Raw genomic sequence first — 18,168 nt, forward strand, 5'->3', positions numbered from 1 at the left:
AGTGCGCATCCTGACCCACCTTCCGTGTTCTAACCCGCAGACCGACTTCTTGTGTCAATGAGACATTTTGTGGAGTCGTACGGTTGAGGACATGTTCCTGCACTAGTTGTTCTGTTTCAGGGTTGCCAGTTATGCCTTGTCCTTCCCATGTCTTCGCTTCTCCCTCCTCGCTCCGACAATCTTGGTCATTTTCACCTGTATCCGCTCATTTTCACCTGTCTCTTCCGGGCCTTGCTATTTCCGGTTATTTGTGGCAGGGGACGGTTTTTGGTCCTTGTGTCAGCTGCCCACGGCTGTGTGACAGTCACCACCTGGGCAGCCTGCGCCGGGCTCGCGGCTTCGAGCTGCCTTTGTGAAGGGTGGCAAGGCTGGCCCTGCTCCCGTGTCTAGGATACCGAGGCCATAAGGAAAGGCAGAAGCACCGCAGGGCGTCTGCCACCAGCCGTCGGTGAAAGCACATCACACTCGATCATGCCCAAAGCCATGGGGCAGCGTTTGCACTCCACACCCCACGGGTGGGAGAGTCTCCTGCTCTCAGGAGGTGGAATGGGAGGGAGCAAATATTCCCTGAGCAACCCACCACAGTCCTGTTTCCTTAGTTTCGCCAATCTTACCTTTTCATCTTCGAGGTTTTAACATGGACCCAGGTTCCTACTTGTGATTCAACTTGAAGCTGTTGTGGGGCACGTCCTTTTGTTCCTTGAGTCCTCTTTTCCTCTGTCACGTTCTTCCGTCTTACCGAGCATTTTGCTTGCTTTCCTCCCCATTATGATCGCACAGCTGCCGTATTATTTTAACACATAAGCTCGGGAACTGAGGGGCGGGGGGTCGCCATATTCAACCGCCAAACGAAACCCAGGCCCCAGTCAGTCTGGAAGAAGTTGGACGCTGCAAGAGCTTTGAGGACTAAAACCTGTCTCCCCCGCTATCAGGACTCACACGCTGACCACAGCATTCTGCGGATTGGAATGGGAAGGGGCGGAGCCCCTGCCTGGCTCAGTCAGTCAACAGTGGGACTCTTGGTTTCAGCCCAGGTCAGGATCTCAGGGGTGTGGGATCCAGCCCCACATGGAGCTCTGTGCTCAGCGGGAGCCTGCTTGAGAGTCTCCCCCATCTCCTTCTGCCCTGCCCCTGCTTGCGTGCGCACACACTCTCTAATAAATAAATCTTTAAAAAAAAAAAAAAAAAGATTGGAAGGGGCTTCTTAAACCGTCTGGTGGAAACACCCATTCCCCATCGTTCACACCTCCACATGAAGGAACTTGAACCCCTTAGTGCCTTTCTCCTGGCCACTCCACCCCTCCCAGGGGCTGAAGAACAATTTGCCAGACTGGATGGGCATCATGGCTCACTGCAGGTCTCCCTCTCTCAGAGCCGGCCTGCCCAGTGTCTGGCCTGCTACACCCAAGGGAAGGCCTGTGCTTGTCCAGTGCTGCCTGTGACCCGACAGTCTGCCATGTCTAATGCTGGGCATTCGCATTAGAAGCAACACTAAAGCCACTTCTGATTGGCACTAATAGTAATAAAAGTGACACTGGATCTCCAATTCTGGAATCCCGTAGCTGCCTTTTGATTTATCCTGAATTGGGGATGGAAGGTGAAAATCACGTCCTCCCAAATCCCAGGAGCACAGGTAAATTCCACATGAGAGGAATGCGCTAGGAAGCCAGAATACGGGAGGGGGGCACAGCTTTGTCTGAAACCTGGCGTTAAGAACTTCTGCCCACCGTTCAATCACCCTGGACTTGGATTCCTCACCTGAAAAGCGGCACTGGCCAGGAGCCTTGGTTGCAAATGATGCAACCTCCTTTAGCTAAACTGAAAAGGAGTTTAGGAAAGGAGATGGGGCCCCGTCTCACCGCCCCTATCTCTGAGAAAGCTGGAGAGGGCTAGATGCTTTGTAGTCGGAACAAGGCCCATGCCCAAGCCCTGGGCACACAGAGCCCTGGGTGCACCTGCTACAGCCTTCTCCCAGCATCAGCACCGTAGAAGCCCTGCAGGGCGCTCTAACTGGCTGAGCTGATGTCACATGACACACCTCTGCACGGGATGCTGGGCAATAACCTGGCTTCGGCCTCAGGGCAGGCAGCCTGGGCACCAAGGGCGAGGGGGTTCTTCAAATGGAGCAGCCGGAGACAAGCCGATGAGAAGCACGGGTGTCCCCCACTCCCTGTCAAGAGGGGCTGAGATGAGAGGTGAAGGCTCTGGGTTGTAGGAAGCAGCACGTTCATGTCCAGGCTCCACCTACTGCCGGGGTCCCCTAAGAGCCCGCCCCTCCCACCCAGTCCCCCTCCAGGGGAGCAGGTCGAGGCCATGGTGAACAAGCTGGAGGAGGAGAAACACCTTTATTAGAAGAACAGTGTGGACACAAGGGAGAACACAGGGAGGGCCGGGATCCAGGGAGCCGGCACCTTCCCCCGCGCCCCTTCCAAGGGCTGAGCAGAGATGGGCCGGCACACCCTGGCCACACACCCACGAGGCCCTGCTCCCCCGGGGAGGCAGGATGCCTGAGCTTCCCCCGGAGAGGGGTGATAAGCCGCCGGGTTCACCGATCCATGCTGTCGTCCGTCGGGCTGGAGAAACAGGTCTGCAGCAGCTTTTCGCAGAACTCCAGCTCCTCCTGGATTGGGGGGGACAAGAGTGGGAGTCCTGAGTGCGCCGCGGGCCCCTGCTTCCAGCATGCTCTGCGCCTGGAGATAGCTTCTCTTCCCTCCCCACGGCGTGCCCAGAAGCCTCCCAGCGTTCTCTGACTTCAGCTGAGATCCACGACTCACTGTTTCTCTTCTCACCGGTGCCCGGATTACTGAACCAGAATGGGGGGTGGGGGGTCGCCCAAGGCCGTCTCACCCCACTGGTCTGTCCTCACCTCAGCCCCCTTGGGCTCCTTCTAACAACTGGGTATGACCAACCCCTACTAGTCCCCCCTCAAAATTAAAACCCCTTCCACGGGTACAAACCCCAGAAACCAAGAAAGAAGCACTCACAGGTAGTACCACATGAACACAAAAGGTATCTGCATGGCAAAAAGATGCCAGAAACAAAAACCAAAGAAAAACAACAGTGTGGGGCGAAAAATCTGCAACTCATCAGGAAGGGCTAACATATTTTATAGTTCAAGAACTTTTAACAAACCCACCACAAAAGCCACCACCCAGTAGACAAACGGGCACAGGATATGCATGAACAGTTCACAGAGAGGGAAAACCATCCAACTTCACTCACGGGAGAAACGCCAACGTAAGCCGGACTCTACTACTCCTTTTCCGCGATCAGCTTGAAAAAACAGGTCAAATGGCCTGAGAGACGCTTGGGCTCTCACGGGGGGACTAACAACTGGTCCAACTTTTACACAGAGCAACTCGGCAAAACATAGCAAAAGCAGCCCTTAACTCTGTGACTTCACCCTCCATCTGCCCTCACCCAGCCGTCCCTTTCTGGCAACTGCTCCACAGACACACTCACGCGTATAAACATAGGTAAAGGGTTATTCTTCTAGCCGGGGTGGTAGCAGCGACCGGCGTGTCCAGTAAGAGGGGTCATGACACGAAAGCAGCCACCTACCTTGCAGCCCTAAAAGAAACAGGGAAAAGCCACACACAGCACAGTCCCTCTGAACGCCTCCCTGAGACGTTGTGAAAGGGGATGAGGCAAGGAGCAGAAAAGTGATCGGGACAGGCAGATTTTGCACAAAAGGGAGAGAGAAAAAAGAAGAATTTATACACACATTTACTTGTGTCCCCAGACTGTCTTAGGAAGGTCACACGCGGAACTGGGGGAGCTACTGGGTGGTTAGGGACGGGGGCAACAGGGAGACTTTCCACTGTTCACCCTCCCGTGCATCTTGGATTTTGAACCACATGACCACAGGACCTTCTCACAAGAAAGGATTCATGAAATTTAACTCTTAAGTTTACCTACAAAAATACAAAAGAGGGCCGTCTAAGTCATGATAGAATGACCTTCTAGAACACCACGCCACTTGCATTATTCAACTATGCTAAAATTAAAGCAGACCTTGGGGCGCCTGGGTGGCCCAGTGGGTTAAGTGTGTGCCTTCAGCCTTCAGCTCACGTCATGATCCCGTGGTTCCAGGATCAAGCCCTGTATCCCTTATCCCTCTTCCTCTGTCCTTCCCCCCGCTCGTGCTGTCTAATGAACAAATAAAATCTTAAAAAAAAAAAAAAAAAAAAAGGAAGGAAGAAAAAAATTAAAGCAGACCTCTATTCAAGTATCTGGGAAGAGTTCCAAGACACAGACACGTAGGAAAGAAGCCATGTGAAGAGACTGGCATGGCGTATAGATGAGCCAAGGAATGCCAACAACCACCAGCAGCCGGAAGAGGAAGGATTCTCTCCCGGAGCCTTCAGAGGGGGCACACCCCTGCCGACACCTGGACGTCAGGCTCCTAGTCCCCAGAACCGTGAGACAATGCGTTTCTGCGCTAAACCGCCCAGTCTGCTGTAGTGTGACAGCAGCTGTGGGAAGCAAATGCAGCACCGCACGGAGAACAGCACTGCCCAGCCTCCTTGTCCCCTCACTGGCTGTTTCCTTCACCGCAGGCCTAACTTCCTGCTGTCACCCTGTCCAGAACAGGATGTTAAGTTACACAGATACCCATACTGCGTGAACCACACGTGCTCGTATACACACACACCAGGTGTGTCTTTGTAAACAACGTACTCCGGTGTGTTTGCCTACACGTTTCTCCCCCAGCCCTGGGCCCCGTGAGGACTGAGACCGGATCCCGTGGCTCCTCTCCAAGTCCCCGGCACCCAGCTCAGGGCCTGGCGCCCGCGTGCGCCGCCCCTGACCGACGGAGGGATGAGGATGAGGCTTCCACGGGTGTGTCCACGTGTCTACACTTCTCACGTGGCAGACTTCCCATAAGTGGAGCTTATTATATGGCAACTACACCCCAACAAAGTTGCAAAAGATTTTTTTGGAAGTAAAAAAGGAAAGAAAAAAGGAGTGTTGGTCAGTTTGCAGGAGCCTCCCTCACCAGGTGGGCCCTGCCCAGGACCTGGCACGCCAGCAGCTCCGGGAACGGACAGCGAGCAGCCGCTGACACGCTCCCCAGCTAACCCCCCGGCCCCGGCCGGGTTGGGGCCCCAAGGACCCCACAATCCCGGCGCGTGTATTTCCATGAGTCCGGGTGTTGGGGTCGGGCCAAGCTCCTGGGGTGGGCAGCCGCCTCTCCTGGTCATCCCTGCTCCTCACGGCCCACAGCTCTCTGGAAACACTCAACAGTGTCACGGAGGGGTGGACTGAGCAGAGCAGACGTCCCGGGAGGGGCTCAGCCCAACGTCTGGGCGAACTTCACCCTCCATCGGCTCGCACGCTTCATCGTCCGGATGACTCAACGAGTCCACAGGAGTTCAACCATCCGCTGTCTGTCACGGATTCACCACTGACGGTCTAATTATCTGAGGGATCGCTCGTTGGTTACTCATTTACCTGAACATCTACCGCGGTATTTCTCACTTATTACTTATTTAATTAAACATCGGGGGGTGCCTGGGTGGCTCAGTGGGTTAAGCCTCTGCCTTCGGCTCAGGTCATGATCTCAGGGTCCTGGGATTGAGCCCTGCATCGGGCTCTCTGCTCCATGGAGAGCCTGCTTCCCTTCCTCTCTCTCTGCCTGCCGCTCTGCCTACTTGTGATCTCTCTGTCAAATAAATAAATAAAGTCTTTAAAAAAAGAAATAAATAAAAATAAAAAAATAAACATCTGAATTTTTTGTTACTCGGTACACTTAATTAAATACTTCCTATTTAACTAAATAACAGGTTTTCTTTAATCGTTGATTTATCAAGTAATTATTAAATATCCGATGGGATGTAAATACTTATAAAATTTGGATAATAGGGCGCCTGGGTGGCTCAGTGAATTAAGCCTCTGCCTTCGGCTCAGGTCGCGATCTGGGGGTCCTGGGATCGAGCCCTGCATCCGGCTCTCTGCTCCGCAGGGAGCCTGCCTCCCCCTCTCTCTCTGCCTGCCTCTCTGCCTATGTGTGATCTCTGTCTGTCAAATAAATAAATAAAATCTTAAAAAAAAATGGGGATAATAAACAAATGACTCAGTTAACCCCTTCAAACACTCCAAGCTCCTCATCGTCCTGCAGGCCCGCGGCCCGGGCAATGGCAGCAAGCACCTGCTGAGCGGACGGGAGGAGAAACACGTGAGCTAAGGGACAGGACACAGATGCACGACGCACAGTGTGACGCCCGAGGCCCCGCCGTACCTGGTATTCCTCATGCTGCTGTAGCAGCTGGCAGCGGTGACGGAGAAGCTCCTCCAGGCCCAGCTCGGGCTCCCGGCACTCCCGCACCCCCTGGGGGAAGTCTGTCACCAGGCTGCGGGGACAGGAGAGCCATCCTTGGGCCTCCCTCTGCACAGAGCCGCCCTTCCCCCAGGAGCCGGGGTGAGACGGTTCCCCGCACTCGGCCTCAGTTTCCCCATCTGCAGTATAGACCTCACGCTGTCCCCACCCCACCCCAGGGCCTACGGGGAGACGTGTACACAAGACGCCCGGCACAGAGCCCGGCCCGCAGTCACTCTGCACACGGGAGCTGCCACCTGCTCGATGGCTGCTCTGTTCAGTCATCTCTTCCAGATGCTAATGTGCAGGTCCCGCGTGCGGCGGGGGCGGGGGGGGGGGTGGGGTCAGAGAGACTCCGCCTCTGCCCAGGCTGCCAGGTCAGCCCCCCACATGTGAGGAGAAAGGAATGCTCGGGGAGGGCCAGCACAATGACTCCTGCCCCCTCCGCGGGAAAGCCCCCGAGTCCTGAATCCTAGAGGGGAGGAGGCTGCGGGGCTGGAGCCCAGTGGTGTCAGCCGAGAGGTGGGGGCGCTGGCCCCAGGCCTCGCCCCCTCGGAGGCCCCAGCATACCTGCACAGGGCTCCAAGCACATGCTCATGGAAGGGGCTGTGTTCGGTCCGGATCAGGGCCACCAGCTGCTGGACCATCCCCATGGAGCAGAGGGTCCCTGGGGGAAGGGTCTTGGGGGTCAGAGGGGCAGTCCACACCCCTCCCCCAGGCATTCCCCTCCCCCTGCCCTCCCTTGGGGATCGTCCCTGGGCCCCCTGCCCTGGCCGCCCCACCTTTGTGTTCGGGGTGGCCCACCAGCAGGTTCTGCAGCAGGAACGCCGACTTGACCTTGAGCTTCTGCACCTGCTGCTGCATGGCCCGCATCAAGACCGAGAAGCCGTCCAGGCGAAGGAACTGCAGCAGCCCAGCCTCCTGCTCCCGGACCAGGCCTGGGGTGGGGTGGGGAGGTGAGAGCGGGAGGGGCCCTGAGGTTACCATCAGCACCCACAGCAGAATCACCCCTGCCACCCTTACCACCCTATCAACCTCGACCAGCCTGGGCTTCGTAAGCGTCAACCTCTCCATGTTTTTTGTTGAGGTGTAATTAACGTCAGCTATTACAAGAAAAGTCTGCCCCATCCTTCCCGCATCCCACTCTGGCTCCCGGTACCTCTGAGGAACTGAGTCCTCTGTCTATCCTTTGTGGCTGAGCCACCGGAGGTCTGTCTGTCCATCTGTCTCCTGACTCTTGGACGTGACTTTCCAGATACCACCCACTCTGGGCCTCTTTCTCTCACTCTTGCCAAAATTCCTTTCCAGCCTCTCTGTTCTTTTTCCAGGGCCACCATGACATGACAAATATATATTTGGTCTTTGCCTCCATTCCTGAGACCAAGCTCTTGAAACCCATGGAATTTCCCGGATGATGAGAGCATCTTTCATTCCAGGGAGGGGACTGTGGGCGGACTCCTGGATGGGGTTTACTTACCAGAAACACCAAGCCAGGATTAGAAACTTGGAACTTTCAGCCCCACTTCCCAACCTCCAAAGGAGAGGGACGGGAGTGGAATTCATGATGCATCATGCCTCCACGAGGAAGCCCCCATTAAAATCGCTAAACGGTGAGGTTTGGAGAGCTTCTGGGTTAGTGAACACATGTGTGTGCCCCGACTCCAGGGACAGAAGCGCCTATGCTCGGGACCCTGCTAGACCTCGTCCTATGCCCGTCTTCATCTGGCTGTTCATCTGTAGCCTTTGTAATAAGCCACCAAACACAGGTACTTCCCTGAGCTCTGGGAGCTGATCTAGCAAATTATCGAACCTGAGGAGGGGGTCATGGGAACACCCAGTATATGCCCAGTAACTAAGAAGTACACGAAGCCCAAACTTTTTTTTTTTTTTAAGTTAAACCACACCCAACGTGAGGCTCGAACTCATGACCCGGAGATCAAGAGTTGCATAGTCTAGGGACTCAGCCAGCCAGGGGCCATCTCATGGAACTGAGCCCCTAACCCGAGATGTGCCAACCCCCAGGAGTCAGTGTCAGAATGGACCAGAAAGGGACTGCAGGACACCCAGCTGCTGTCCAGAGAGTTGAAAATTGGTCATCTGTCAGCGCCCCCCACGCATTCGGTGTCACAAACATCGGGAGAGTGGGGCGCCTGGGGGGCTCAGTCGTTAAGTATCTGCCTTCGGCTCAGGTCGTGATCCCGGGGTCCTGGGATTGATTCCTATATTGGGCTCCCTGCTCCGCAGGAGCCTGCTTCTCCCTCTGCGCCTCCCCCTGCTTGTGTTCCCTCTCTCTCCCTGTCTCTCTCTGTCAAATAAATAAATAAAACCTTTAAAAACAACAACAACAAAAACAAACACTGGAAGTGGAAGAAATGGGTTCTCGTCCAACGTCAAACAGAGAACCACGGGGTTGGCATGGGACCTGGCAACTCCAACCCCAGGCGCGCCCACCCAGGAGAAAGGAAAACACGTCCACGCAGAACCTTGTCCACGGGGTTCAGGGCAGCACTGCCACCCAGCCAGAGGCAGAAACCGCCTGACACCCCCTGAGCAACTGATGCACGGATAAACAAGATGCGGCCCCTTCAGAAATGACCTATCATTTACCCATAAAAAGGCATGAGGCGTCAGTACAGGCTAATGAACCCGGAAAACACGAGCTCGGTGAAAGAAGCCAGACACAAAAGGCCACGTGGTGGACACGTCCAGAGCAGGCAAATCCACAGAGACGAGAAGCAGACTGGTGGCTGCCGGGGGCTGGAGGGAGGGCGTGAGGAGGGGCTGCTAATGGGAATGCGGCTCTTTTGGGAGGGATGGGAATGTCCTGGAGGTGGACAGGGATCACAACCTACAGAACACGCTAAATTGTATACTTTCAAAGGATGAACTGCATAACCCGTGAATTCTATCCCCGTAGAGCTGATTTAAGAAGGAAACAGTCCGGGGCGCCTGGGTGGCTCAGTTGTGAAGCGTCTGCCTTCGGCTCAGGTCATGATCCCAGGGTCCTGGGATCGAGCCACGCGTCGGGCTCCCCACTCGGCAGGGAGCCTGCTCCTCCCTCTCCCACTCCCCCTGCTTATGTTCCCTTTCTCGCTGTGGCTCTCTCTGTCAAATAAATAAATAAAAATCTTTAAAAAAAAAAAAAGAAGAAGGAAACAGTCCAGTGGGGCCCCCAGCACAGGACACACACAGACGGGGGCCCAGCTCACGGTGAATCATGGTGAAGAACGCGGCCTGGGTCCACACCTCACAACCGCAGGACTCCGTAGGGTGCCCCGGGCTGTCACCTAGGTGACCCGACTGGGTCCCTCCACCACGTGGATCCGGTCTCCCTACCTCAGAGGCTGTGTGCGTGGACTACACAAGGTAACATGCGCACAGGGCTTGGCGTGGGGCCTGGCAGAGAGGGCCCCATAGGCACTGGCATCATCCCGTCGCGGCACCTGCTCCCCAGGAGACGGCAGGAGTGAGAGCCGCCGGTCTCTCTAACGGGTGCAGGCCGGCTGTCGTTCAACACCCCACCACGCACAGGCCATGCCCCTCCTCACCACAGGGAGCGTCAACAGCGCAGAGGCCACAGACCCTGACAGGAAGCTGAGTGGCGCTCCCGTGTCCTCAGGATCTGACTCTCTGGCCGGTGAGGGGCTGACGGGCTCTCCACCCCAACCCCGACGCCCAGCACAGACGGGAACACACGAGCCAGTATGGCCCGTCCCCCTCGGCCCCTCCCCAGCTGCCCCAGACACTCACAGGAGATGGCGAAGAGAGCCTTCACACGCACCAGGTCGCAGGCGTCCCGGTCAAGCAGCCGCAGCAACTTGCGCAGGGCACCCAGGCCCAGCACCTGCTCCTGGATGGCCGCCACGTTCTGGCTGCACGTGCCGATGAGCTGCGCTGCCCGCCACCGCAGCCCCGCGGGCCCCGCCTCCAGGTACCGGCCCACCAGCAGATGCATGCCCGACAGCTGGCAGAAGTCTGTGCCAGGAAGAGGGGCCGTGAGAGTCCAGCTGGGATGGGCTGAGCTCTGCACCCCCCACAACACTCGCCTGCTGAAGCCCCAACCCCCAAGCCCTTCAGGATGCGACTGTATCCGGAGACCGGGCCTTTTAAGAGATCATCCCGGTCAAGTGAGGCCCCCAGGGTGGGTGCTGATCCTGGTAAGACTGGTGTCCTTCTAAGAGGACATGAGAACACAGACGGGCACACGGGGAAGACCGTGTGAGGACACAGAGAGACCCGCAGCTGCCTGCAAAGCAAGGAGAGAGCACCCAGGAGAGACCAGCCCCGGCCACACCAGGATCTCAGACATCCAGCCTCCAGAACCCTGAGAAAATACGCTTCTGTTTCAGCCCTTGTGGCTACGGCAGCCCTCACACACGAATGCAGCAGGGCAGGCTGGCTCCCGGGGAGGGGCGTCTGCCTCAAAGGCGGGCCCCGTCAAGTGCCCAACTGGGGGTCCCTCCAAGGCCAGTGTGTCTCCAAATCGCCAGCACGTGGGAGGTTGGGGTCCTAGACTCCAGCCCACTAGATGCCAGGGCTGCCCCCCAGTCCTTGTGACCATCAGAACCTCCCCTAGACCAGGCCTTGGCAAACTACGGCCCTCCACCTGTTTTTGTGTAAAAAAAAAAAAAAGAAAAAGAAAAAAAGTGGTACCAATGAGCTTGGAAGTTCCTCAAAAAGATAGACGCAGAGTTATCACAGGTCCACTGTGATGTAAATATCCCAAATCCCGGAGAGCAGGAACCAAAGCTCCCAGCAGCGTTATTCTCTATAACCACAGGGGAAAGGACCCAAGTGCCCATAAGCGGAGAACAGGCAAACATGCGGGGCATTAGCCACACGAAGGAATAACGCTCCCAGACTGGCCACAGGCGGAGAATCTTGAAAACGCCACACTCAGGGACCAGCCACAAGAGCTCAGAGTCTACGATTCCACTTAGAGGAAACATCCAGAGAACCAGGGAACACCCATCTACACCCTCGATGCCTACCGCACGCCCCTCCAAAGGGCTCCTCAGCATTTAGAACAAAACCCACGGTGCCTACGTCAGCTTGCAAGGCTCCACCCAGCGGCACCATCTACCTCCAGCCCCTCACTCACTGCACTCTGCCTCGCCGGCCTCACTGCTGTTCCCACACACACCAGGCAGGTTCCCACCTCAGGGCCTTTGCACTGGCCACTCCCTCTGCCTGGAATGCTTTTTCCAGAGCTGATCCGCTAACCCACTCAACCACAGCCCCGCGGTTCTCCGATCTCTCTGGTCTTCAGGTCTCTGATCAGTTGGCACCCCCTGGGGAGGCCTTCTCTGACCATGCCACCCAGAACCACCTCCTCACTCACGTTCTAGGCAATGACGGTGCACTCCCAAGAGACGAGGGAGAAATGACCAGTTTTGGAGAACATCAAGGAGGTAGACCTGCTGTCAGGTGGGTGGGGTGAGAGAAGGTCGCTCCTGAGGGAACCAAGCAGAAAGGGGACCAAGGGGACCAAGCAGGAAGACCAAGCAGGAAGACAGGAGAGTCTCTTCTAGGGCCTGAGTTGCAGCCAGCCTAGAGAGGGAGAGGCTGGAGGCTGGAAGGCTGGGGAAAAGGTCGACAGTGTGGTGTGGTCCCTGAGAGAAAGGACACGAGCGAAGCCCCAGCAGGAGGTGGGGCTGAGGAGGGAAGAGACAGAGGGAGACAAGGGGCAGCCACGGGCAGGCCTGGTTGTACCTGCAGCATTGTCCATGTTTTCACACAGGTCGGCCAGCAGCTCCAGGGCCCCCTCGCGTTCCTGCTGGTCGGAGGCCAGCTCAGCCTCAGCAGCCAAGGAGGGTGTAGGCTGGGACAGCACGCGAAGGCAGTTCTTCATCTGCTCGACTTCCTCCCGCTGGCCCCGGAAGGCGGCTGACATAGCCTCCTGCAGCCACTGACGCCTCTGGCGTACAAGACAGGGCAGGAGAGTCAGGGCAAGAAGCAAACGTCCATCAGTGACAAATTCATGAATAACACTTGTTCCTTTTAAGAGCCAACATCTGAGAGCTCCCTGTTCCTCCAGTCAACAGGTGCCTACTGAGTGCCTTTCCCAAGAAAATTTCCTAGGTACTAGATTTACAGAGCAACTGGCTACAGGGTGCGAGAGAAGGGACTCCCAGGCCTGTCCAGTGCAACCAGAAGGAGACGGGGAAAATGGTACGAGAAGGTATGGAGCAGCAGGAACAGCGATTACAGCTCATTTTGCACCGTGTTAAGTTCGAGGGCTCTATTACGCACCCAAGGTAAAATACTGAGTAGGCCGCCTGACGCTCAGGGAGGAGATCCAGCCTAGACCCGGCTTTCTCAGCCCTGGCTCTACGGACACTCTGAGCTGGGGAGCTTGTGGGTGGGTGGGGGGGGGCAGGGGAGGGGACAAGGGGGAGATGCCAGTGTCCTGAGCATGGTAAGATGTTGAGTAGCACCCCTGGTCTCTACCCACCAGATGCCAGTAGCCCCCCACCCCAACCCCAAATGGGACAACGACATGTCTCCATGTGTTCCAAATTCCCCAGGGGAATCCAATCAGAACTACTGGCCTAGCAATATAAACTTGAGTCATCAGCATAAAATCTCAACGCGGTATGAGATTACAAAGGAAGTGAGCAGAGATAGGGAGGAGAAGAGCCCTGGTGTGTGCCATCGTCCAGTGGTGGGGGATGAGCAACGGCCAGTGCGTGAGGATGAAAACCAGGACACTGTGTTGTTCCAGAAACCAAATGAAGAAAAAGATTGAGGAGGCCGGTAACCAAATGCTGCCTATTGAGTCAAGTAAGATGACAGCTGAGGGCCGGCCACTGAATTTTCTTTTTCCACTGGGCCTATTAGTGCTCGTATGTGGGCTCTGTAATCAAAGTCCTGGAACAGTTTAAGCAAGATGCTAATCTTTCTGTACCTGTTCCTACTTCGTTGTCCTAAAGGTGACATCATGGAAGTTACTGGGTGACCACGATGTTTTATACACTGGAACCACCACCGTCAACTGAACATCACATAAGACAGACATTGCTACTCATCTCCAAGACAGCCCTCTGAGTGTTTTTGTCATCCCCACTTCACAGACAAGAAAAACTGAGGCCCAGAAAGGTTGTGACATGCCGAGGTCACACAGTCGGCCATGCACAAAGCCTGAAGTCAAACCTAAGTCTTCACGACCGCCTGCTACCTGCAGGAGCCCTGCCTCTGCACCAGCACCACGCGGCTCCTCAGAAATCCCCCCATGAGGCACCCTGACTACTCTTATCATCAGCTTGCAAATAAAGACCCTGCTCAGGGGTGCCCGGCTGGCTCAGTCGGTTAAGCATCTGCCCTTGGTTCAGGTCATGATCCCGGGTCCTTGGATGGAGCCCCACCTTGGGCTCCCTTCTCAGCGGGGAGCCTGCTTCTCCCTCTCTTTCTGCCTTTCAACACCCCTTGTGCACGCTCTATCTCTAATAAATAGAATCTTGAATTTTAAAAAAAGACCTTGCTGGTCAGAAAGATGAAGCAATATGCCCAAGGTCACACAGCTGGATACTGCTGAAACCAGGTCTGCCTGGCTCCCAGAACACTCCCTCCTCCTTTTCACCTCGAGGCTACTCCGCATCCCCGCGCCGTGCTGGGATGCGGGCATCTGCCCTCGCAGACACTTCGGAGCTCTGACCTGCAGTGGACAATAACCCATCTCGCACCAGTACAGCCTACGACTCCGCCTTCACCCCTGGACTCCGCCCCTGCCCGGGCCACCCCTCCCCCGACTTCGCTGGGTCCCCACCTTTACCTCCTCACTCATGGGTTCTGGAGGGGGGTCTGGCTCCTCAGAGCCCGCCGTGATAGCCATCTGCAGCAGGCCTTGGAGGTTTCGCGGGGGCGGAGGATGGCCCGAGTTCCCCGCCGAGGAGCCGCCGCCCCCCGATGAGCAGCCCTGGGAGGCTGAGGGCAGCGCCAGGGGGAGGCGGCTGCCCCCCGAGCCTTGGTCCGCCATGGGCGGTTTGTGAAGGGAAGAATGTGTTTGGGGTAGGGGGTGGTCACCGCTGAGGTAGCTCTGGCGTCCTGACGGGTCGACTCCTGGGGGTCTGCTGAGAAGGTGACGTTTCAGGGGAGTTCCGAGGCCCCTCATGACCCCAAACCTGAGACCCCTCTGCTTCCTCCATCCCAACGGGACCCTTCCCCAAAGTCCCAAGCCCCTCCTTTCCCCGCTCGCAACAGGCCCCACCCACTCCACCTAGCAACCCCCTCCCCCATCGCCACTAAATGCGTTCCCGTCTCTTAGCAACCCCTCCGCCCTACCTCCATAGCAACAAGTCCTCCCTTTGAACGTCTTAGCAACAAATCTCCTCCTACCTCTCCAAAGAGGGGAGCCAAAGCGGGGCGGACCTCACTTCCCTGGGCCTCACCTTCCCCGGGCCTCGAGTCGCCGCGGCGCCTAAAGACACAGTCGCCCGCACCTGACTGTGGTGGGCGCCGCCATCTTAACCGGAAATACGCCAGTCTCGCCCGGAAGTTCCCCGAGCACCTCCCAACCTGGGGCCGACCTGAGGCCGAGGCGGCGTGCCAGGCTCTGAAGCCCTAACCTGGCCGGAAACAGGGCTCGGCTCCGCCTCCCACCCTCGCTCAGCCTGAGCTCCGCCCCCGATCCGGATCCCGCTTCTTAATGAGCTCCGCCCCTTCGACCTCCCTGCAAGCTCCACCTCTGTCTTGGCGTACGCCCCGCCCCCGCAGTCTAGCTCCGCCTCGGTGGGCCCCGCCCACATCTATGTCCCCGCCCCTCCCTGCTACCTCAGGCTCCGCCCCTGTTCTAGGCCTTTCGGCCTCTCCCAACTTAACCCCGCCTCTCCCCTAAGCCCCGCCCCGTGCTGGTGAGCGGGCCGCTCCCCGTTAGGCCCCACCCCCTCCTTGCAGGTCGTGCAGGTCCCTCGCCCTCGGGCCTTTTCCCCTCCACCTGGACCCCTGGCCTGTCTTTTCTGGAGCTCTGGGTTCTCACTCCTCGTATCTGATGTTAGCACCGTCGGCCCACCTCACCCCTCTCTTGGCCTCAGTTTCCCCAGTCGTCAAAGGGAACTAACCGGTACCCCCTGCAGGCCCTCTGCAGCCTCCTGTACCACCCGGCTCCCCCTCTTGGAATCCTCCCTGAGTCCTGCCCGGTGCTCGGGAGGGGATTCTCGAAGGCCGAAGCTGAAGCAAAACGCCCGGGCGCGGTGCTTCGCGAGGCTTACCCACTCTGTGCGCGGCCTTTGGGGTTCAGGTCTGGGACTGCGCCTGGGCTGTACAGGTGTTTGCCTTGAGCTGGGCTTAAAGAACCCCTGGTGCTGGTCTTCATCAGAGGCCCCGCCGCGCCAGGAGAAGGCTGTGCTCACCCTCAGGTGGGGCCCACCACTAGGCCTGGGGTGGGCCAGGTTATATTTGGGGCAGAAACGGGAAGGCAACATAGAAGCCGTGTGCACTGTGGGTGTGTTTGTAGCACTGACCACAATTAGCCCTCAGACAGGGGTCCGGGCTCCCACCCCCACCCCCACCCCCAGTGCCCTATTGTATTAGTTTTGTATTGGTGCCTTTAAATTATGAGAGACTGGGGGCTTCAAACACCACTGATTTATTATCTTGCAGTTCTGGTGGTCAGAAGTCCAAAACTTCTTACTGGGTTAGACGCAAGGTGTGAGCCCGGCTGTGTTCCTTCCTGAAGTTCTGGGAGAGACTCTGCTGCCCGCCTCTTCTGGCTCCTAGAGGCCACCTGCGCTCCTTGGATTGTGGCTGCATCCCTCTGGCTTCTGCTCCCGTCATCATCCCATCTCCTCTGACTCTCCTACCTCCCCCCTCTGAAGGGCCCTTGTGATTACGTTAGGACCCCCAGATAGCCAGGACCCTCGTCCCATCTCAAGATCTTCAATTCAGTCATGTCTGCGAAGCCCCTTTTGTCACGAGTTGATAATATGCGCCGGTTCTGGGGATTAGGATGTGGACATCTGTGGGGACTGTCATTCGGGATTTTACAAGTTCATTTGGGTTATTTACTGCATGCTACCATGCATAATACCATATAACACACGTGTCCATCGTATGTAATCGTGTGTAACATTGTGTATATTAATATATGTATAACATAATGGTGGCCCACATGAAAACTCCCCAGGTAGCCTATAGAATCCATAGTCCCTACAATGACCTTCTAAGTAGGGTGAGCACACAGTTTTCCAGGTACAGCCGGGTACTTCAGAGTACAGACCCCAGTAATAACTACAGAATACCAGGTGTATGGTTGCCCTGCTTCTAAGGCCGTATGTGATTTACCTCTACACTTCATTTTCTCTCTCTCCCCCTCACTCGCTCCCCTCCGGCCACACAGGCCCTTCAGTGGTCCCACAATATACCAGGTACATTTCCACCACAGGGCCTTTGCACTTGCCGTCCCCTGCATGGTCGGTACTTTGTCCACACAGCTCTGACCCTCATCTTCCTTCGGTGTTCCCTCACTGGAGAGCTCTTTCTTGGCACCGTATCAAGAATCATACTCCACCCAACGAATAATTCCTGTCCCCTTCCCTGCTTTAATCTGTTCTTTAGCATTGGCCTTGATTGTCAAAACATACGGTATATTTTGCTTATCTTGCTTATCACCCACCTTCTCCACTACTGTGAGAGCTCTACAGGGCAGGGATCTTTGTTGATCTGGTTCGCTGCTGTCCCCTCACCACTTGGACAACAATGCCAGCTCAGATGTCGCCCTCGGTAAAGCTTTATGGATGAAGGTGGTTGACTAGGAGCCTAGAAGCTCTTGGGTCCACTTTATGGGGGACTCGGGGATTAAAGGGGTGCCTAACACCTTCGAGTACCTCATACAGGGGAGTCCTGGGTTCTGTGGAGATCCATCCGAGTACAGACCCAGGGATGTGCCCTAGCGGGGATGTAGAATTATATGGAAACCCGCGTGAGGATGGAGGAGACCCTGTGTTGGGCCCAGAGAATATTCAGGCATCTAAAAAAATACACAGGGACCTGAGGGGGTTCTGGAAGTTTCTCTGGAGGAGCATTAAGGATCCCAAATGGAGGTGTGGGCCAAGATGATCTGAGAACCTGCACCGTGTATGGCCTTCCCTGATGCTAGTGGGACAGGAGGCCTGGGTGGGCAGGCTGGGAGGCCTGGGGAAGCACATTGTTTGAGCCTTGGTTCAGCAACTCCCAAGTTCTTCCCCTGGCTCTGCTCGTCACCCTCTTTCTTTGTCCCCACATTCTCCAGCGTGTGCCCTGCCCCTGTATGTACACTACTGTTCTTTTAAGGTCCCCCCTGGCCATAGCTCTGCCTCCCTCGCTCTCTCCCTCCACCTGCCCCCTGCCCCCTGCCCCCTGCCCCCTTTCCCTCTCTCCCACTCTTCTCTCTGACCCTCCACCCTTCTGTCTGTCTGTGCCTCACGCACCTCCACATCCTTCCCTCCCTGTCTCTGTCTCTGTGCTCTTCCCCATCTCTCCCCCACCTCCCTGTCTCTTTCCCCTCACCTGTGTCTCTCCACCTCGCCTTCGCTCCCCTTCCCCTTCCCATCTGCGTCTCCGCGCATCTCTCTCCATCTCCCTGGCTGGCTCTTTCCCTCTTCCTCCCTCCTCTGGGCCTCTCCGCCACGGTTTCTCTCCAGCGGGGGCCCTTCCTACGACTCTCTCCCATCTCCCAGTCTCTTCTTCCCACTCTGCTCTCCTTCTCTGCCCACCTCAGCCCGATTCCCTGCCTTGCGCCAGCGCCGTCTCTGGTTGTCCGCATCTCTCTAGCGAGCCGCCTCTTGTCCCCGTCTCTATGTCACACTTCCTCTCCCTTTGTGTAGCTCCCTCTCGGCGGTCTCTTTGCTCCGCATCTCTCTCCCTCGTCTTTCCTC

At 56.7% G+C, this 18,168-nt stretch overlaps 1 protein-coding gene across 4 annotated transcripts; it reads right to left on the reverse strand.

Moving 5' to 3' along the window:
* Window positions 1–2,326: 2,326 nt before the first annotated feature.
* HSPBP1 (HSPA (Hsp70) binding protein 1) lies at window positions 2,327–15,029 on the reverse strand. Of its 4 annotated transcripts, none has more exons than XM_080828705.1 (8): window positions 14,707–15,029; window positions 14,091–14,388; window positions 12,032–12,236; window positions 10,070–10,294; window positions 7,102–7,257; window positions 6,890–6,986; window positions 6,242–6,353; window positions 2,327–2,620 (listed from the first exon to the last, which is right to left on the reverse strand). In XM_080828705.1, exons 2-8 carry the CDS (start codon window positions 14,292–14,294, stop codon window positions 2,546–2,548), a joined length of 1,074 nt encoding a protein of 357 aa, XP_080684831.1. In that variant the 5' UTR covers window positions 14,295–14,388; window positions 14,707–15,029; the 3' UTR covers window positions 2,327–2,545. The 4 variants fall into 4 exon arrangements, with proteins under 4 accessions (XP_080684831.1, XP_080684828.1, XP_080684830.1 ...); XM_080828702.1 differs by having other exon boundaries at window positions 14,091–14,385; window positions 14,707–14,937; XM_080828704.1 differs by having other exon boundaries at window positions 14,654–14,798.
* Between the last annotated feature and the right edge of the window lie 3,139 nt (window positions 15,030–18,168).

Source organism: Martes martes (assembly GCF_963455335.1).
Source record: "Martes martes genome assembly, chromosome: 17".
NCBI classification, from domain to species: domain Eukaryota; kingdom Metazoa; phylum Chordata; class Mammalia; order Carnivora; family Mustelidae; genus Martes; species Martes martes.

What these genes read in the sequence shown, in the direction of transcription:
- HSPBP1 (XM_080828705.1), bottom strand. Translation starts at nt 14,294, where the DNA reads ATGGCGGACCAAGGCTCGGGGGGCAGCCGCCTCCCCCTGGCGCTGCCC. An exon ending in AAACATGGACAATGCTGCAG is followed by an intron (nt 10,295 to 12,031) that starts GTACAACCAGGC and finishes TTCCTGGCACAG; the next exon opens with ACTTCTGCCAGCTGTCGGGC. An exon ending in GGGCCACCCCGAACACAAAG is followed by an intron (nt 6,987 to 7,101) that starts GTGGGGCGGCCA and finishes CCCTTCCCCCAG; the next exon opens with GGACCCTCTGCTCCATGGGG.